General features: G+C 37.3%; 1 protein-coding gene across 1 annotated transcript; it reads left to right on the top strand.

Annotated features, from left to right (window-relative positions):
* The first annotated feature begins 10,711 nt into the window (after positions 1-10,711).
* Positions 10,712-13,271, top strand: LOC136830991 (putative nuclease HARBI1). The gene is made up of 2 exons (XM_067090931.1): positions 10,712-11,140; positions 12,555-13,271. Exons 1-2 carry the CDS (start codon positions 10,712-10,714, stop codon positions 13,269-13,271), a joined length of 1,146 nt encoding a protein of 381 aa, XP_066947032.1.
* Positions 13,272-19,300: the final 6,029 nt, after the last annotated feature.

Genomic DNA, 19,300 nt, shown 5'->3' with positions numbered 1-19,300 from the left:
AAGATAATAACAAACCATTCCTTCCTACGAGACTCTATAAAATTATTCTTGAATGTTTTAATTTTCATTCCCAATTGGGATAGTATTAATATTGTCATCTTGATACCCTTTACAATTAAGATGATGGAAGTGTTAATTGGTCCTGTGATCCTTATCACATCAAAACTTAAAAGACACTCTCACAATTTATCTGAAATAATGTTCTTACTCCTTTAATAATGTTCTTACTCATTACTTGTCATTTACATGAAAATTACTTAATGTTCATCACAAAAAAAGTTCTGTCTATAAAAAAAGAATATTCTTTCCATGACAATGAAACGCGAGCGTGCACACACATATATATCATATAATTCAAATGAAATACAAGATGGATAGACACACAGATAAGCAAAAGAAAAATGTCAACACATGTAGTTTTTGTCCTAAATCCATCCCGGAAAATAAACAAGTAAAAATATCGTATCAGCCGAATTTCTCTTATAGACAAAGGAGCAAACATAACCATTTTGCCTTTAAAACTGAAGTGGGTTAAAATACTTAAGAAACGCAGTGGAGTTCGACATTTTGAAAGTGACACAGATGATTTCAATCCTTCAGTTCTATAAGGAAATATCATGAAAGACTGATCAAATCAGTTAAATCTTGATCATACGTTTACAAATCGTGCCTGTTGGCAAGGTAATCCTTGTGTATAGGTGGTGCCGCGAAAGTGGAAGCAGCAAGTGAGACAAATGCGCGAATAATGTCTGCAGAGAAAAAGGAGAATGGCGGCCTTACGACGGCGTTAAGTGAAAGCATTTTGGGCGAAAAATCTTCGTTCTAGAGAAGGGAAAAGGATTTTCTTTGATTCACCTCTTTTAGGAAGGAAGATGTGAGGGAGGAGCCTACCCAACCCAGTACTGACAACAACACACGCCACTTACAGAGCAAGAGGGGCTTTTTTCAACCTGTCGAAGATTGAGAGGATGGCAGAAGTATTCATTTTTAACACTGGAAAGAAATTAGTTTTTAATACACTGAAACGTCCACAGGAAAATATGCTATAATTTATATTGAGGAAATATATTTCTCTTGTTTAAAACTGATGAAAATGACGACCAAATACAGTTCGTGTTAGCCGAAGAAGGCAAGTCTCCTTCCGTTAATATGTACTTAAAAGTAATCCCCCGATAAAACCGCTGTTGCAATCATCCTGCATTACTAGAAAACTTCTTCTCGTCTCCATTTCATTTGATCTCACTCACAGGTTTTTCGCAATACCTCGTTATGCTATACTAGGCAAATAAATCGTCAAAGAATACATAAGAGAACTAAAAGTTTTTCTTAAGGCCGATTTTCATAAGGGTGTTTCAAAGTTAAGGCTACCATTTGTTCCTTCTGTCCATGCCCCGAGCTAACAGTAATTCCTGTTTCCTCGCTACAAACTCACCTGCATTTTTCACTCATCGACCTATATTTAAAATATGATGTAAGATGCACTTTGTATTTCCTGATAACTGTTCACAGCAACTCATATATTTTGCACCTATATTAATTAACCTTAAAAACATGTAACGCAATAACTTCACGACATTCCTGACCTGAGCTGGACTCTGAGAAGAATCTAATGGTGGTAAAAAAATAAAGTTTGATTCACTATCCGTCTGCATCTGAAGCACATTAAAGATCTTCCAAAATATGTAAGGTGCTTCAAAACAGCAACTATGAATGTCCATAAGATATCCTATTTCCCAATGTTTTTTTATGCAATTAATCCATTTTTTTAGCATTTAGCTTACAAGGGAAAAAATTACCAAAAGAGGAAAAAATTTTCATAAATTTATAAAAATTATACTTCCACCTGTTAAAAATTCTTTCTCTCTCTCTCTCTCTCTCTCTCTCTCTCTCTCTCTCTGCTTTCTGTTCTCTCTCTCTCTCTTCTCTCTCCATACTAAATACTATACAATGAACAGCGCAGCGTAGTCAGTCATTAACTGAAATCCAGACTAATATATGAAACAAAGGTCATTGGAGAAGTATACATACATGCCAATTGCTTTCCATGCATGCTGGAGGGAACATAATTAAGGACCCATGACTTTTCACAACGCATTATTACTGTTACTCTGGAATAACTTGAGTAGCAGCAGCTCGAAAACAAGTATTTTATGGTACAAACACAGACTTCCATAATATGCTACTAAACCTGACTATACCATACATTTCCGTTAATGTCATGTTAGAAGATTAATTAGTCACATTTGGAAAGCAAGGGTCAGGTAACATATCAGCCAGGAATTGGAGAATAAATGAATCTTAGATGAGAAGGAAGGGTCATTTAGGTATTACCCCGAAATGAGACACGACTAAAATCTTATTAAACAAGGAACAGAAAGGGGACGAGGTAATCCCTGGTTTAATTACATAACTTAATTATTCCAATCTGAATACAAAGTATATTAAATTTTATTTCTTTAATAATTTCTTAGAAAATTATTCAGAATTCTATTCTTAGACATATATATATATATATATATATATATATATATATATATATATATATATATATATTCACCGTGATTCATATACAAACGTCCTTTAATATCCACGTCCTCTAATATGGTAGTAATATATTTTCCTCGGAAATAATATATTTTCATATATGTTACCGAAGGGAATTTTTAGTTGATAATAAGTCCACCGTCCCCGTGGGGTCGAACCAGCGACGGACGAGGAATCAGGACTACAGTGACACACTAATGAAAGTCGGCCACAAGAGAGGTATAAGTGAATACCATCTCCCATCAACTCACCCGTCGAACTCAGGTGTTTTGCGTTTGGAGATGATATCCACCCACCTCTGCCATGTTGACCGTGTAGTGCGTTTGTCGCACGTAGCCATATTATGACTATTTATCACATCACCGTGATTCATATACAATCAGAAAGCTACAAACGTCCTTTAATATCCAATTCACTCTACCTCGGAAATAATATATTTTCATATATGTTACCGAAGGGGAATTTTTAGTTGATAATAAGTCCACCGTCCCGTGGGGTCAACCAGCGACGGACGAGGAATCAGGACTACAGTGACACACTAATATAAATCGGCCACAAGAGAGGTATAAGTGAATAACATCTCCCATCAACTCACCCGTCGAACTCAGGTGTTTTTGCGTTTGGAGACGATATCCACCCACCTCTGCCATGTTGACCGTGTAGTGCGTTTGTCAAAACGTAGCCATATTATGACTATTTATCACATCACCGTGATTCATATACAATCAGAAAGCTACAAACGTCCTTTAATATCCAATTCACTCTACCTCGGAAATAATATATTTTCATATATGTTACCGAAGGAATTTTAGTTGATAATAAGTCCACCGTCCCGTGGGGTCGAACCAGCGATGGACGAGGAATCAGGACTACAGTGACACACTAACGAAGTCGGCCACAAGAGAGGTATAAGTGAATAACATCTCCCATCAACTCACCCGTCGAACTCAGGTGTTTTGCGTTTGGAGACGATATCCACCCACCTCTGCCATGTTGACCGTGTAGTGCGTTTGGGAATGACGTAGCCATAATATGACTATTTATCACATCACCGTGATTCATATACAATCAGAAAGCTACAAACAGCCTTTAATATCAATTCACTCTACCTCGAAATAATATATTTTCATATATGTTACCGAAGGAATTTTTAGTTGATAATAAGTCCACCGTCCGTATCTTCGAACCAGCGACGGACGAGGAATCAGGACTGGCAGTGACACACTAACCAGTCGGCCACAAGAGAGGTATAAGTGAATACCATCTCCCATCAACTCACCCGTCGAACTCAGGTGTTTTTGCGTTTGGAAGCGATATCCACCCACCTCTGCCATGTTGACCGTGTAGTGCGTTTTGTCTTGCGTAGCCATAATATGACTATTTATCACATCACCGTGATTCATATACAATCGAAAGCTACAAACGTCCTGATTTTAATATCCAATTCACTCTATGACCGGAAATAATATATTTTCATATATGTTACCGAAAAGAAATTTTTAGTTGATAATAACTCCACCGTCCCGTGGGGTCGAACCAGCGACGGACGAGGAATCAGGACTACAGTGACACACTAACCAATCACCACAAGAGAGGTATAAGTGAATACCATCTCCCATCAACTCACCCGTCGAACTCAGGTGTTTTGTGTTTGGAGACGATATCCACCCACCTCTGCCATGTTGACCACAAAGTGCGTTTAAATGCGTAGCCATATTATGACTATTTATCACATCACCGTGATTCATATACAATCAGAAATTACAAACGTCCTTTAATATCAATTCACTCTACCTCGGAAGTAATATATTTTTCATATATGTTACCGAAGGGAATTTTAAGTTGATAATAAGTCCACCGTCCAATCGAACCAGCGACGGACGAGGAATCAGGCAACAGTGACACACTAACCAGTCGGCCACAAGAGAGGTATAAGTGAATAACATCTATCATAGCACATCAACTCACCCGTCGAACTCCAGGTGTTTTGCGTTTGGAGCGATATCCACCCACCTCTGCCATGTTGACCGTGTGAATGCGTTTGTCGCATGCGTAGCCATATTATGACTATTTATCACATCACCGTGATTCATATACAATCAACATGGCAGAGGTGGGTGATATATTCAGCTTATACGGAAATAAAACGCAAAACACCTGAGTTCGACGGGTGAGTTGATGGGAGATATTATTCACTTATACCTCTCTTGTGGCCGACTATATTTAGTGTGTCACTATAGTCCTGATTCCTCGTGATGCTGGTTCGAATTCCCACGGACGGTGGACTTATTATCAACTAAAAATTCCCCTTCGGTAACATATATGAAAATATATTATTTCCGAGGTAGAGTGAATTGATATTAAAGGACGTTTGTAGCTTTCTGATTGTATATGAATCACGGTGATGTGATAAATAGTCATAATATTACGCGCAGAGTGACAAACGCACTACACGGTCAACATGGCAGAGGTGGGTGGATATCGCCCTCCAAACGCAAAACACCTGAGTTCGACAGTGAGTTGATGGGAGATGTTATTCACTTATACCTCTCTTGTGGCCGACTGGTTAGTGCGTCACTGTAGTCCTGATTCCTCGTCCGTCGCTGGTTCGATGTCACGGGACGGTGGACTTATTATCAACTAAAATTCCTTCGGTAACATATAAAAATATATTATTTCCGAGGTAGAGTGAATTGATATTAAAGGACGTTTGTAGCTTTGATTGTATATGAATCACGGTGATGTGATAAATAGTCATATTATGGCTACGCAACAAACGCACTACACGGTCAACATGGCAGAGGTGGGTGGATATCGCCTCCAAACGCAAAACACCTGAGTTCGACGGGTGAGTTGATGGGAGATGTTATTCACTTATACCTCTCTTGTGGCCGACTGGTTAGTGTCACTGTAGTCCTGATTCCTCGTCCGTCGCTGGTTCGACCCCATGGGACGGTGGACTTATTATCAACTAAAATTCCCTTCGGTAACATATATGAAAATATATTATTTCCGAGGTAGAGTGAATTGATATTAAAGGACGTTTGTAGCTTGATTGTATATGAATCACGGTGATGTGATAAATAGTCATATTATGGCTACGTGCGACAAACGCACTACACGGTCAACATGGCAGAGGTGGGTGGATATCGCTCCAAACGCAAAACACCTGAGTTCGACGGGTGAGTTGATGGGAGATGTTATTCACTTATACCTCTCTTGTGGCCGACTGGTTAGTGTGTCACTGTAGTCCTGATTCCTCGTCCGTCGCTGGTTCGACCCCACGGGACGGTGGACTTATTATCAACTAAAAATTCCCTTCGGTAACATATATGAAAAATATATTATTTCCGAGGTAGAGTGAATTGATATTAAAGGACGTTTGTAGCTTTCTGATTGTATATGAATCACGGTGATGTGATAAAATAGTCATAATATGGCTACGTGCAACAAACGCACTTACACGGTCAACATGGCAGAGGTGGGTGGATATCGTCTCCAAACGCAAAACACCTGAGTTCGACGGGTGAGTTGATGGGAGATGTTATTCACTTATACTCTCTTGTGGCCGACTGGTTAGTGCGTCACTGTAGTCCTGATTCCTCGTCCATCGCTGGTTCGACCTCACGGACGGTGGACTTATTATCAACTAAAATTCCTTCGGTAACATATATGAAAATATATTATTTCCGAGGTAGAGGAATTGGATATTAAAGGACGTTTGTAGCTTTCTGATTGTATATGAATCACGGTGATGTGATAAATAGTCATATATATATATATATATATATATATATATATATATATATATATATATATATATATATATATATATATATATATATATATATATATATATATATATATATATATATATATATATATATATATATATATATATATAGTATCCTGGAAGATAGGGCGAGCAGCAATTGGTTTTTCTAGGTATATGATGGAAACAAAAGGAATGGAAAATGCAATAAAATAAAGATATCGCATGCTTTACTCTGATAAAGCACTTTTAATGACAGGTGAGTTAAGCTCCTTAGATTTGGGTAGGAAATTCCATGAAAAGATGGCAGACGGGATACAGGTGAACATTGTTACCATAATCATGACCACATTAACGATTTGTGGCTTTAAAAGTCTACCACAATTTCTATGAAGTATAATCTTTGAGCATTACTTCCTATATAAATGGAAAATTATTTAACATCCCAAACAAAGAAAAATTTCTGTGGATCAGAAATAAAATTTCTTATTACACACACACACACATATATATATATATATACTATATATATATATATATATATATATATATATATATATATATATATATATATATATACATGTATATACATATACATTACATACATTACAAACAATGCAAAACGTACAAGTATAATGTAAACTTTGCAATGCATTTAAAGCACAATATTACTCAATAAAATCAGATTTGTGCAACAATATTCCTATAATGGTACTAACTCTGTACAGTGACAATAACGATGGCCAAAAGTCAGATAATAAGAGGAATTCTAACGGTGGCATCACAGTGCCAATTATATCCTGGTGTAGGAAAGTGATATCACGTGACAGCTTGAAAATTGCTCTTGCATATCTTCAGTGACATCCCAAAAGAGATCCTATCTTCTTAGTACCCTCTGTCTCTATAAACAAAAGAGATCGTATCTTATTTAGTACCCTCTGTCTCTATAAATAAAAGAGATCGTATCTTATTTAGTACCCTCTGTCTCTATAAACAAAGAGGAATAATAACGCACAAATGAATGCTTACCACCCGTCTGGTGAGGAACAATTTGAGGTAGATCAGAGCTCATAATCCATGTTCTTTACAGCTCTGTTATCGCCTTGGGAATGACTATTGCGAGACCAGACACGAGAGTGTCATAAAATTCCTGCAAGCAGCCATTTGTAGGACAGTTACGCCACATAGCGACCTCTATTGTATATGCTGTTTACTGTGGAAATGTAGAACAAGTTGTACATTTACGTATAAACGCTTACACCCGCGTTGATTGAAAGTAGACGGAGGGTTGACTAGGCAGGCCATTCTGAATATTCTGAATTAAGCGTTATTATAAGAAAACTCTTTCTCGTTCTTTCTATAAAAGAAGCAGTGATTTTTCTACGCATATGAAAGAGGTCTGTCAAATCGCAGACTGGTGAAAACGCCAAAATAAGAATAGATGGTATTATCTGTTTCTAATATTGTAAGATGGATGTACACCTAAATGTGATGAAGGAAGCATATAATATACTGATAACGTTTTAAAATCACTGATTATAATATACTTTTTATTTCATAAAATGACTATGAAAGGTAATTAATTCCACTGACTTAAGATATAGAAGAAATTTAGGAAACTTTACGAACAAAGGGTTTTAATCATATTGGAGGAACGAAATACCTCACATTCCAGAGCACTGAAATTATTGTAGTATTGGAACTATTCAGGAAAATTGCTAAGATATAATCATCTAACTGACGTGTGACCTTGAAAAATTGCCAAGCTCAAAGGTACTTGGGGAAATGGCCACGATACCCCATTAAACATACCTACCAAGTATTTGGCCCTTTAAAATGAGCAGTGACCTTGGAAGAAAGGCCAAGGTTAAAACTCTTCTACAGAATTATCTTCACGTTCCAGGTGCCTACATAAGTCGACCTATGCCAAGGTCTAAATTAAAGATATGAGGATGTTAATCCATATCCTCAAATTACTTATATATCAAAGTTTTATCACACACAAAGAAAAGCAAACCATCGGTGACCTTGAAAAATGGAATAAGGTAAAAAGAACTAATCATCAACACCTAACCTACAAACCATCAAAATCTCTCTATTCTCTCTCTCTCTCTCTCTTTCTTAATATATATATATATATATATATATATATATATATATATATATATATATATATATATATATATGTATATATATATGTATATATATATATATATATATATATATATATATATATATATATATATATATATATATATATATATATCTTTCATCAAGTCATTATGAGTTTTAAACAACGTCCAAGGCAGAACGATGTGAGAATAAAGATACCCAGTAAAAGCTAAGGAACATGAGATTAACACTTTCTGAGCTGCCCTTTACTTTTGTATGAGTGAATATATATATATATATATATATATATATATATATATATATATATATATATATATATATATATATGTGTGTGTGTGTGTGTGTGTGTGTGTGTGTGTGTGTGTATATATATTATATACATATATATATATATATATATATATATATATATATATATATATATGTATATATATATATATATATATATATATATATATATATATATATATATATATATATATATATATATATATATATATATTCTCCAATAGGTAAGGCACAGGATTAATTAGTTTTCTACATTATTTACAGAAGCAAATGAGATTAAAAATCCATCAAAATAAAGGGATATCAGGCTTGATTACAGGTAAGAGAAACTCCTATGATAAAAAAAAAGGAAGTGTCTTGGAAAGGGGCCAATCGGAAATCAGGAAGAATCCGTGAAGCCTTTGAGGCAGGAGGAACAAGCCTCTTAAACGCCCCCCTCCCCAACCTTGTTCTGTGATGTTTGTAACAGCATCAGTTGTTGCCTCCCCCGAAATGAAAACCGAGAGAACAACTTGACGAAAGCGGGAAAAGGGAAAAATGGGAAAAAGGGAAAAATGGAGAGTGGAAGCTCTGAGGAAACTGTTCTGAAAGTCACAGTAGAGAACGAGGCGCCGGATTTTAATTTCTGGGCGTCAGTTTGCTGGAATAAAGTTGACGCTGAATATATATTTTTTATGTTTTGTTTTATATAAAAAATACTTTTTTATGCTCTATTTCTTTAATATCTTTAGAAAAATTTCAGTTAATAAATTCTGATCAGCTAGTGGAGGTTCGAAATAAATGAAGCTTCTACCATTCCAGAGATAGTACAGTATATAACATTTCAATTGATTTTATCATTATGACGTAACTGTGGCTTTTTAGGAAAATAACTGATCATACAGATCAGCAACACCAGTGGCCCATGAAAAAGAACATTTTTCTCCTGTACTTAAAAATGTGTTTACGCAATGAAAATGATTATAACATCTAATTCCTTGCTGAAAGACATTTTTGCTCGACTAGAAAATCATTCTTGGATGTGTAAAGTTTCACTGGACGTAGGGAATAAATCAGTGTTGTCGTCTTGATATCATCAACAACTAAGACGCACGCTTGACGTTATGGTTGTTCTTATTATCATGATGGCATTAACATTTAATAGATAAAAATATACTACAATATGTCAGAAGTATTGTTGCTTTTCTGTATCACTTCCTGTTTAAAGGAAAAATTAGTCAACATTCCAAGCAAAAGAAAAACTTTCTGAATCACAAATCAATAATTTTTATATGACAGACACACACACACACACACACACACACACACACACACACACACACATATATATATATATATATATATATATATATATATATATATATATATATATATATATATATACATATAACATAAATGAACATTATACTATTTTTCAGAAAGTATATACGACTTAACTAAACTTTCCATGTTAAATAAATCAACACTGCGAAACGTACAACAAATTCCCTAAAACGACGCATTTTGTACGGTTAAAAGTAAGCAAAAATAAAAAGAAAATTCATAACAACATTAGATAAACACGAAGACAGATAATAAGAGGAATTCAAATAGTGGCATCAAAGCGTTAATGATGACCTTATAAAATAAGGTGATGTTACAATACAGCTTGAAAAACTCTTATCATGGCGGCAACCTCTGTCTCAAAGAACAAAAAAGAATCTTTACGCCCAAATGCACGCTTACCACCCGCCTAGTAAAGAGCAATTTGAGATAGATTAGAGCCCATAATCATATTTCTTTACAGCCCTGTTATCGCCTCGGAAATGACCAGACCCGAGAGTGTCATAAAATTCCTGTAAGCAGCCGTTTGTAGGACAGTTACCCGCCCTACAGACTGTCAAACATGTATGACCAACATGTTTGTTCATACACTGCCATAGACTGATAATATGTATGATCAAACGTCAGTACATTTCATTGAGGCGTGGAGGCATGAGCAAAAGGAAAGCTTGTATAGCTATTCTGCTGGCGCTTGCCAGCGAAGAAGTCGACGATAAAAACAAAAAGAGACGATTGTGGATGAAAGAGTGGTACAAGAAGAGATGTGAACTGTCTCATCAATGCCTGTTAAATGAGCTACTGGTATCATCACCTGAAGACTATAGAAATTACCTTCGAATGGACCACGACACATTTATGAACCTGCTGACGATGGTTTCACCAATAATTGAGAAAAAGACAACACAACTCAGAGATGCTATAACAGCAAGTCAACGATTGTTATGTACTCTCCGATTTCTTTCAACTGGAGATTCCTTCGAAGATCTGAAGTTTGCGTGCTGCATCTCTCCTCAGAGTCTTGGTAACATTGTGATAGAGACGTGTGATGCTATAGTGTCATCACTAAAAGATGTAATAAAGGTAAGGTAAAAAAAACAAATTGATGAATGCTTATTTTATCATTTGCTCTTTTTACAGTTGTAGGAAGCAGCTTATGAAATTAAAATAATATTTACCACAGGTGTAAGCAAATGTCATTGCATATCAGAGAGAGAGAGAGAAAGAGAGATAGAGAAAGAGACAGAGAGAGAGAGTTTAAACAAAAATATAACAGTACTGTTTACTGGTATATACATAAAAACATAGTGTATGTAATTAATTACATGAATGTATGAGAAATAAATTTCACATTATGTAGGCTACTTATATTTCAGTTACTGGTACTCAGTCATATTAACTAAATTGTGGATCATTTAATAGATCCTCTATGGACCTATGTTCCTTGACAACAGGATGAGTGATTACTCTTACAGTGTTCATATGATCTGATTTTTGTACTGATCGTAAGAGTTGTGGTTCATTAATTTTCACCGAGTTCATGTTGAGTCTCCCGAGTCGGCCCTCATATAATATATCATTAATAGCTTTTCTAGCGTAAATTTGCTGGTTTTCTTCTAATTTTTTAAATTCCTCTGCCCAGCTCTGTCCTAATGGATCCACACCCTCGTCCTTTTCAAGGTGCTTACAAGCTAACTCTAGTAATTCTATTTTTTTCCCCTCAGCAGCAACTTTTCTTTTCTTTGTGGATTTTTGTGTGTCACATCCAGAGGTCCCTGGTACCTAGAAAACACGGGGAATGGTTGAAAGTCAATTATTACATTATATATTGTGATAAACATCATATAAAATCTTAACATTACAGACAAATGTGTCTTGTGTCAAGAAATTAACTAAAGCACGGGTTTTCACTCTCGGGTTTCTGACAGGGACGGATCCTGGGGTGGGGGAGTATGGGGGATGCATCCTCCCACTGGTCCAAAAAAAAGATTGTACTAAAGACCGACCCAAACTAAGCTTAATTAAACAGTCAGTGAGGATGTGATCCCCCTGCCCTCAAGCAAAAAAAATAAATAAATAAATATATATATATATATATATATATATATATATATATATATATATATATATATATATATATATATATATATATATATATATATATATATTTAGAGATTTTGTTTGTGAATAAAAACAAAATATATATATAAATGGAAGATTTTCCTCCCCCACCCCCTCCCACCAAAAAAATTCTGGATCCGTCCCTGGTTCGTGAACCCCCAGGGATTCACAACATTTCCATTGGCATTTAGATGACTGATGAAAAAAAAATATCTAAAAGTTAATTCTGCAGAGAAAAAGAGAAAAAGGGGCCGGATTGTGTGTATGTTCCTTTGATGATATCTTTAGTAGTATCATTCTATAATGAATTTGTAACCAAATTAACATTTAAGGGTATTATTTGGAAGATATTTATGTATCCTATTAATATTCACAGATACCAGAGAGCGAGGAGGAATGGATGTCAGTGTCTGAAGAGTTTGATCGGAAATGGGACTTTCCTCACTGCCTCGGAGCTATTGATGGAAAACATGTTAAAATTACAAAGCCATATAACTCTGGTTCTTACTACTATAATTATAAAGGTACTTTTAGTGTAGTTTTAATGGCTATAGTTAATGCCAAATGTCAGTTCCTTATGGTACATATAGGAACAAATGGAAGAGTCTCAGATGAGGGTGTTTATGGAAACACAAGATTTAGTCAGGACTTAACAGAGGATAAACTGCACCAAGCCCTCTACCAGGAACAACTGATCCTGTTCCTATGTTTTAATAGGGATGATGCGTTCCCTCTGTTGGAGAATATCATGAAGCCATATAGTCATGTCAATCTTACTAAAGAACAACAGATATACAATTATAGGGTGTCACGAGCCAGAAATGTAGTGGAAAGGACCTTTGGCATGTTGTCATCTAGGTTTCGTATTTTACACTCGACAATCAATCTATCCCCAACTAAAGTGTCCAAAATAATCCTTGCATGTTGCTACTTGCATAATTATATGAGTGGAGATGGAGAACAATATGTAGAAAGTATCAGTAGAAGGCGGCTCATTCCTTTTGAACCAACTGTTCAACAGTCTTCATTGTCAGCCAAGGATGTACGCAATAAGTATTGTCAGTATTTCAATGGCCCAGGATGGATGCCCTAGCAAGTATGTAGGATCACATGGAAGTTATAGCTGAACTAGAATTTATATAGTTTTGATTACATATTGTTTAGGTAGCTGTGCATTATGTTCTCGTACATGGTACTCTTGTGCTTTTTTACAAATCTAGCAAATTAGCTAAACATAGGTAATTATTTGTGCATTGTTGTACACATACTGACAGTACATATATAATACATTCACGAACTCTAATACACTGGAAGCTACATTAATAATTATGTAGACCGCAACCATGATTTATTTATTTTCATTATTTGATGTACTATCATTAAGATATGTGATTCTCTACACTGACAATTACCATTATCTCTTGATAACATCAGGTTTATCAGATATAAATTGATACTACTTGGATATACTGAAAGTTGTATCTGTATCTACAGAGTGTACAAAAAAACTACCTAAATATATATACATTGCATTAAATGTGTTTGAATATTTCCTCACCTCTTCATCAATGTCTATTATAGATATCCCTTCTTCCTGAATTTCCTGGTCTCGGAGAAAATTTAGAGCACCGAAAAACCATAAGGAGGGTACATACATGTCTTCAGTTGCAGCACCAGATTTCTCACTTTGAACCACCTTTTTAATTCTCTCCTGTAGCTAGTACGAAGAGAGTTAATTTTCTTTGGTATCATATCCTTGGTGGCATTTGGGATGTGTTCTCTCAATTTATCAAGCAATTTTTGCTGACACTTTGCCTTTAGTGTCCTATTTTTTGTATTCTCACTTTTAACCTTCCAAAGACATGGAAATGATTGATAGAGTTCAATGAACTCTATCCAAAATTCTTGGTTATCCTGTGTGTTCGCCATGGTTGATGGTGACCAAATGAGCATGTATGATCAAACACCACTACAGACTCGTCAACCATGCTGGTCAAACGTCTTGTTGGACAAGCTAGCTTCAAACTGCTTGTTCAATCCTTCAAACAAGCCTCTACATTCTCAAATTGGATTGTCCAACGCCAATTTGATCATACATGTATGATAGTCTGTAGGGCGCTTTACGCCACGTAGCGACCAGACTGGAAATGTTGTCTAATTGGGAAATGAAGAAACAAGTTGTATATTTCCATAAAAACGTTTATACCCCGGGTTGATTTAAAGTATGCATACTCGGGGCAAATTCATTCTATTCTATTTTATATACAATACGAGACAAAGTTTTCCTTTTCTAATTATTAGCTTATGCAAATCCAAAATGTTTAAAAGCTGACAATTAGTTTTCCGTTATTGTGGTCATCACCAGGGATTAAACGCTACTGACGGCGTTTTGTTTCCTTTACAAAATAGTCTTTCGTCCATATTTCACACAAAACCGTATAAAAGATAATCTGATTTCATAATCATGAATCCCATGTATGCAATAACATTCATCGTTATAAACATGATAATTTTTTCTCATTTCTCCCCGGTAATGTTTCGTGGGACGGCCATTGAAGGCATTAATGGAGTGGAATGGTTTTATAAAGACAAACATAACAAGCAAAATGTAAACGTAGAAAAAACTTCTATGTAAGAGAGCTGATGAATCACTTGGATGCAGATTTTATGTGGGATAAATTGAAAGGGAATGACAACTGAATATCAGTAGGTAAGTGGCTCCAACCTCGTTTCCACAGAGTGATACGTAGGAAGGGACATGGCTTGGTCCACCTCCTAAAAAATCTATTGCGCATAAACCTGGCAGTTACTTGATTATAGTGGGTAGCAGCCATGATGGACAAATGGGGGCTAGCAACCTCCTCCCTAAAGGCTTGCTGGCTACTGGCAGTTTAACAAAATCGGAAGCCACCCTATCTAAGTAGAAAAGTCGTTTATGTAAATAATAAAATGGGTAATTACATGTCTGGGAACAAATCAGCTAAAAGAAAATTCCAAATCTTTGTATTGTAAGTAAGGCAATTAGTGTGACTATACTTTGGGGGTAGGGGGAGAGCAACCGACAGGAGGGGTCCGGTACCTCCACCTGGTGAGATAAAGGAGCTTCAGTTACAAGAGGAAGATTGTCATGCTTAATCAAGTGTCATCCCTATTTATTGCTCTTTTCCAAAATCCAGGAGCTCTAAGCAAAACTTAACTGGCCAGTTGGAGAAAGATCTGAATAGAGTAAATGAGGGATGCTGTAACCTGACAGGTATTACTAATAATCAAGAAGCCAAAAACTTGACCCGGAAATGGTAATTACTGTAAACTTTTTTTTACAGAAATATGTTCTTTTGGGTTAAAAGAGTAAAATTAGCTTGGTTGCTAAGTGAGCAACCTTGAGCATTTTTTAGAATTCAAGATGGCTGCTGCGGCCATATTGGATTTTCACAATTATTATATTTTTGACCTTGACAGTGCACAGACTCGTGTAATATCTCATTTTAAGGGTTTTGGAGTGTGGAGAACAATATTTAGTTATTCTTTGTGAGCTTTGATGATAAAATAATGAAAAAAATCAAAATATCAAATAAAAACTTTAATTGTAACAAAATCAGTTCTTCCAATAAAGTGAAGTTTACCCTGAGTTTTTTCATGCATAAAGTGTACACTAAACAAACCTCTTAATAAAATAACACATCTAATCAGATGATGAAATGTTTAAGCAAGCATTTGATCATCAAGTTTATACCAAAAAGTGCTATTGTGCACTTTCAGTAACACCAGGCAAAGTGCAACAGCATCAACTGACACTAGTTGCCTTCAGTAAGTTGAGTGTTTACTATGGCATCGTGAACACATAGTTTAGCAAATAAATTCTAACATGTGGTGAATAATGAACATGTGACAGCATGCATGACTACAACACATCAACATCAAGTTCGTAATGATGATGATCATCAAAGTTTCCTTCGTCTTCTTGTCCAATTCCTTGCTTGCTGGTGAAATGACTATGGCATGCATCTCCTCCCCCACACTTACAATAGTTTGTACAGGAAAGACCTGCACTGTGGCAGCTGCATTGTGTACTACTGCATGCCTTGCCCTGTGCTACACAATTACAACTCACTATGTCCAAAAGTCCTTGAGGAGCAACAGGTGCGGTTGAGAGTGCTGGTGTGACTGTGGAACCTTCAATGTTCCAGCCAAACTTCACAATGGTTTGAGTTTCTTGTGGTGGATCACGTTGGTCTGCTGCCTTCCACAAAAGCATCTGGTGATGGGCTCGAAGGATATGCAGCATCAGGTTTGCATCAGTTGGTGGCAGTTTCTTTAGTGCTGGAGGCATCTTTTGCCTCGTAAACAAGTGTACACGTACTTCATTCATTGTTGAGCATCTTGTCTGCCCATACAGTGCCAAGAAGAAACTGTTTCCTGTTGCTTTGAGCTCAGCACTGGTTGCACCAGGTTGTCCCAGTACACCATCAAGACCAGGTAAATCAAGTTCCAGGAACTTAATTGCTGAGATTTTACCTTTCTCGAAGGGGTAGGACACTGTGTCGCAGCCCGACATGACATATACTCCAAGAAACTGACTGCACTTTCTGGGTCCTAACTTCTGAACAGTTTCATTGATATCCAAGGCATCCCCATTCCATTTTTCCATTTGAATCTTGGCAGTGATTTGTTTTTTTGATGTCCAGTACACCAACAGAATGAAGACATCCGTGTCATCACTGAGGATTCGGATGGTCTGTGTATCATCTGCCACAGCCTTGAACATGTAGCTGCAGAGAGTAACATCTGCCTCAGCATGAGTGACAATACAGTCCGTCTTGTTGACAAACTGGATGTTGTTTGGAAGGGAGTAACCACACAGGATGTTGTTGAGCATACTTTTGTTATGAGCATTGTGAAGAATTGCTTCTCGACATGGAAGTGTAGTGTTGGGAGTCAGCCTGATTTCTTTGGACCTTCCTCTTCTTGCACGTTCATGGTCTTTAGAACATGGAACTCCTTGATCATACTGGTCAAACACAACCATTTCCTTGGATTCAGGAGGGTACTGAGCAAGGCAAGCACCGAAGCTTTCAGCCAGGTCACGAGCAGTTCCAGCGACGGGCCAGACTACATGGAACAAAAGCTGGCCTGCGTCCACTAGAACCACATCTGGTGCAGATAGAGTTGTGGCAAAGACTCCTAAATATTTTTCAAGTACAGCCTTTTTTCCTTTTCTAAGACAGCCATACTCATCAACTAAGGCTGGAGGAACTGGACCAAGCTCAAACTGTAAGATGTCCACAACCTCAATGTTACATTGCTGTCCCACAACCAACAGATGGCTGAACAGTGTTTCCAGATTGTATGTGGTCTTTCCCTTAACAGTGACTGATTTCTTCAGTACCTCCATTGTTTTAACCCGCTTCTTTATGGGCTTGTGAAAGTCACTGCTTAGTGAAGCAGAGAGCTGTTCACTCTGTTCCCTCCCAATGGCAAGGGCATCTTGCACATTCACTGTGTCAGGAGCCACTAGTCCATTGCAGATGTTGTAAACTCCAGTATGATGCACAGTGAGGGAATGGGTGCATTTATCCAGTGCAGCAGAGATTTTTCCTCTGTCATCTTCATCCAGTTTTCTTCTTACCTCACTTTCCTCCTTGTGTTTCTTTGTCGATTCTCTGTCCTTTTCACCACATGGGTTTTCCTTATCACCTGTCTCACTATATATATCTTCCATAGCGATGTCGAGATGGGCACATACACTGAAGCTGTTAATCCACACAGTCACTTGCTTAGGGTTTGTAGATATGCCCTTCATGCCTCCTGCACCATACCCTCTGTTGATGTATGTCTGCTCGCCAAATTGATCTGCTGGTACAGCTGTTCCACCATCTGTGAGTCGACAGACATGTGCTCCTGCCATTAAGTCTGCTTTGGCATCTTTGCTAAGGTTCTCCACCTGTCGTGTATTGAGGTAGCAGAAATAGTTGTAGTGACTGGCTGCAGCAAAATACGGCAACATTTTCTTCAGGCAGTATTGCTGGAGGAGGAGGTCACCATTTCACTCTGCACGAATTAACATCAGTGCCAGGAGCGTAGGTTTAATGAGGCAGTCGACCCACAGCCTCCCAGTTGGGTGTTCTCTAGCAGTTTCCAGGTAGTCAGACAGCTCCTGGTATTTTCTTTGGAACATCCACAAAGAAGCTTTACAGCAGGACAGAAATGATGAGACGGTATGCTCGTAGTGCATTTGTCCATACCTCCCCACTGATGATACTGCTAATACTGCCAAATGCTACACTGATGAGAACTTCCAGGCCAGATGCCTTCATTAGCGTCCCGATACAACCCAAAAAAACTCATGAGAGTGTGCATCATCCCTGGGTGAAGTATGAGATAACTCCACCGCTCAGGATCACTCCACTGGATTAAACACATTGACTGGTAGAGTTGCATGTCAACCATCACATGAATGTACTGCATGCCAAAAGTAGTGAGACACTTTTGCAGATGCACAAGTGTAGTTAGAACAGTGTCTGGATGAGCAGGCGGCGAGTCAATCATTGGACCAAATACAACCAGTGTCTTTGGCTTTTGGACAGAGCTCCCTTCAAGTCAATCTTGTTGAGCATTGAATCCTGCCCACTTGATTGGCTTATCACTACAATGAATTTGTGAAAGCCATGCTGCATCTCGTTCTTGACTGAATGTAACTGCTGCTGACTGAAGCTGTAACTCATCTGCAGGCAGATTCTTTGAAAGAAGGTGAGGTGGATTCACCTTGGAAGGACCGGTATAGTGTTCTATCTGTATAGCCTGGTCTGTTAGCTTGGAGGAAGATGCTTCATTCTTTCTGAGACGTGGGATTGTAATCTGCATCACACCAATATTTTCAGTCTCAATGATGCCGGCAGGGTGTCGTGTGAACTCCATGACCATAGCATGTGTGGTCTTCATTCCATTTGGGCTTGCAATGTACAAGTCATAGTTGTCAGCCCAGCTGAAGATTGGACCAATCTCTACACTTAGGCCAACTTTCTTGTGGTAATCTGCTTGATTGTCTGATACAAACTTGGCCACTGACTTGTGGAAACGCAGTACTTCATCATAGGTGCATGTGATCCCATGCTCATTAAGAGT

The sequence above is a fragment of the Macrobrachium rosenbergii genome, chromosome 48, assembly GCF_040412425.1.
Source record: "Macrobrachium rosenbergii isolate ZJJX-2024 chromosome 48, ASM4041242v1, whole genome shotgun sequence".
Classification (NCBI taxonomy): Eukaryota; Metazoa; Arthropoda; class Malacostraca; order Decapoda; family Palaemonidae; genus Macrobrachium; species Macrobrachium rosenbergii.
Note: the sequence above shows the minus strand (reverse complement) of the source record. Positions and strands in the feature narration are given on the sequence as shown.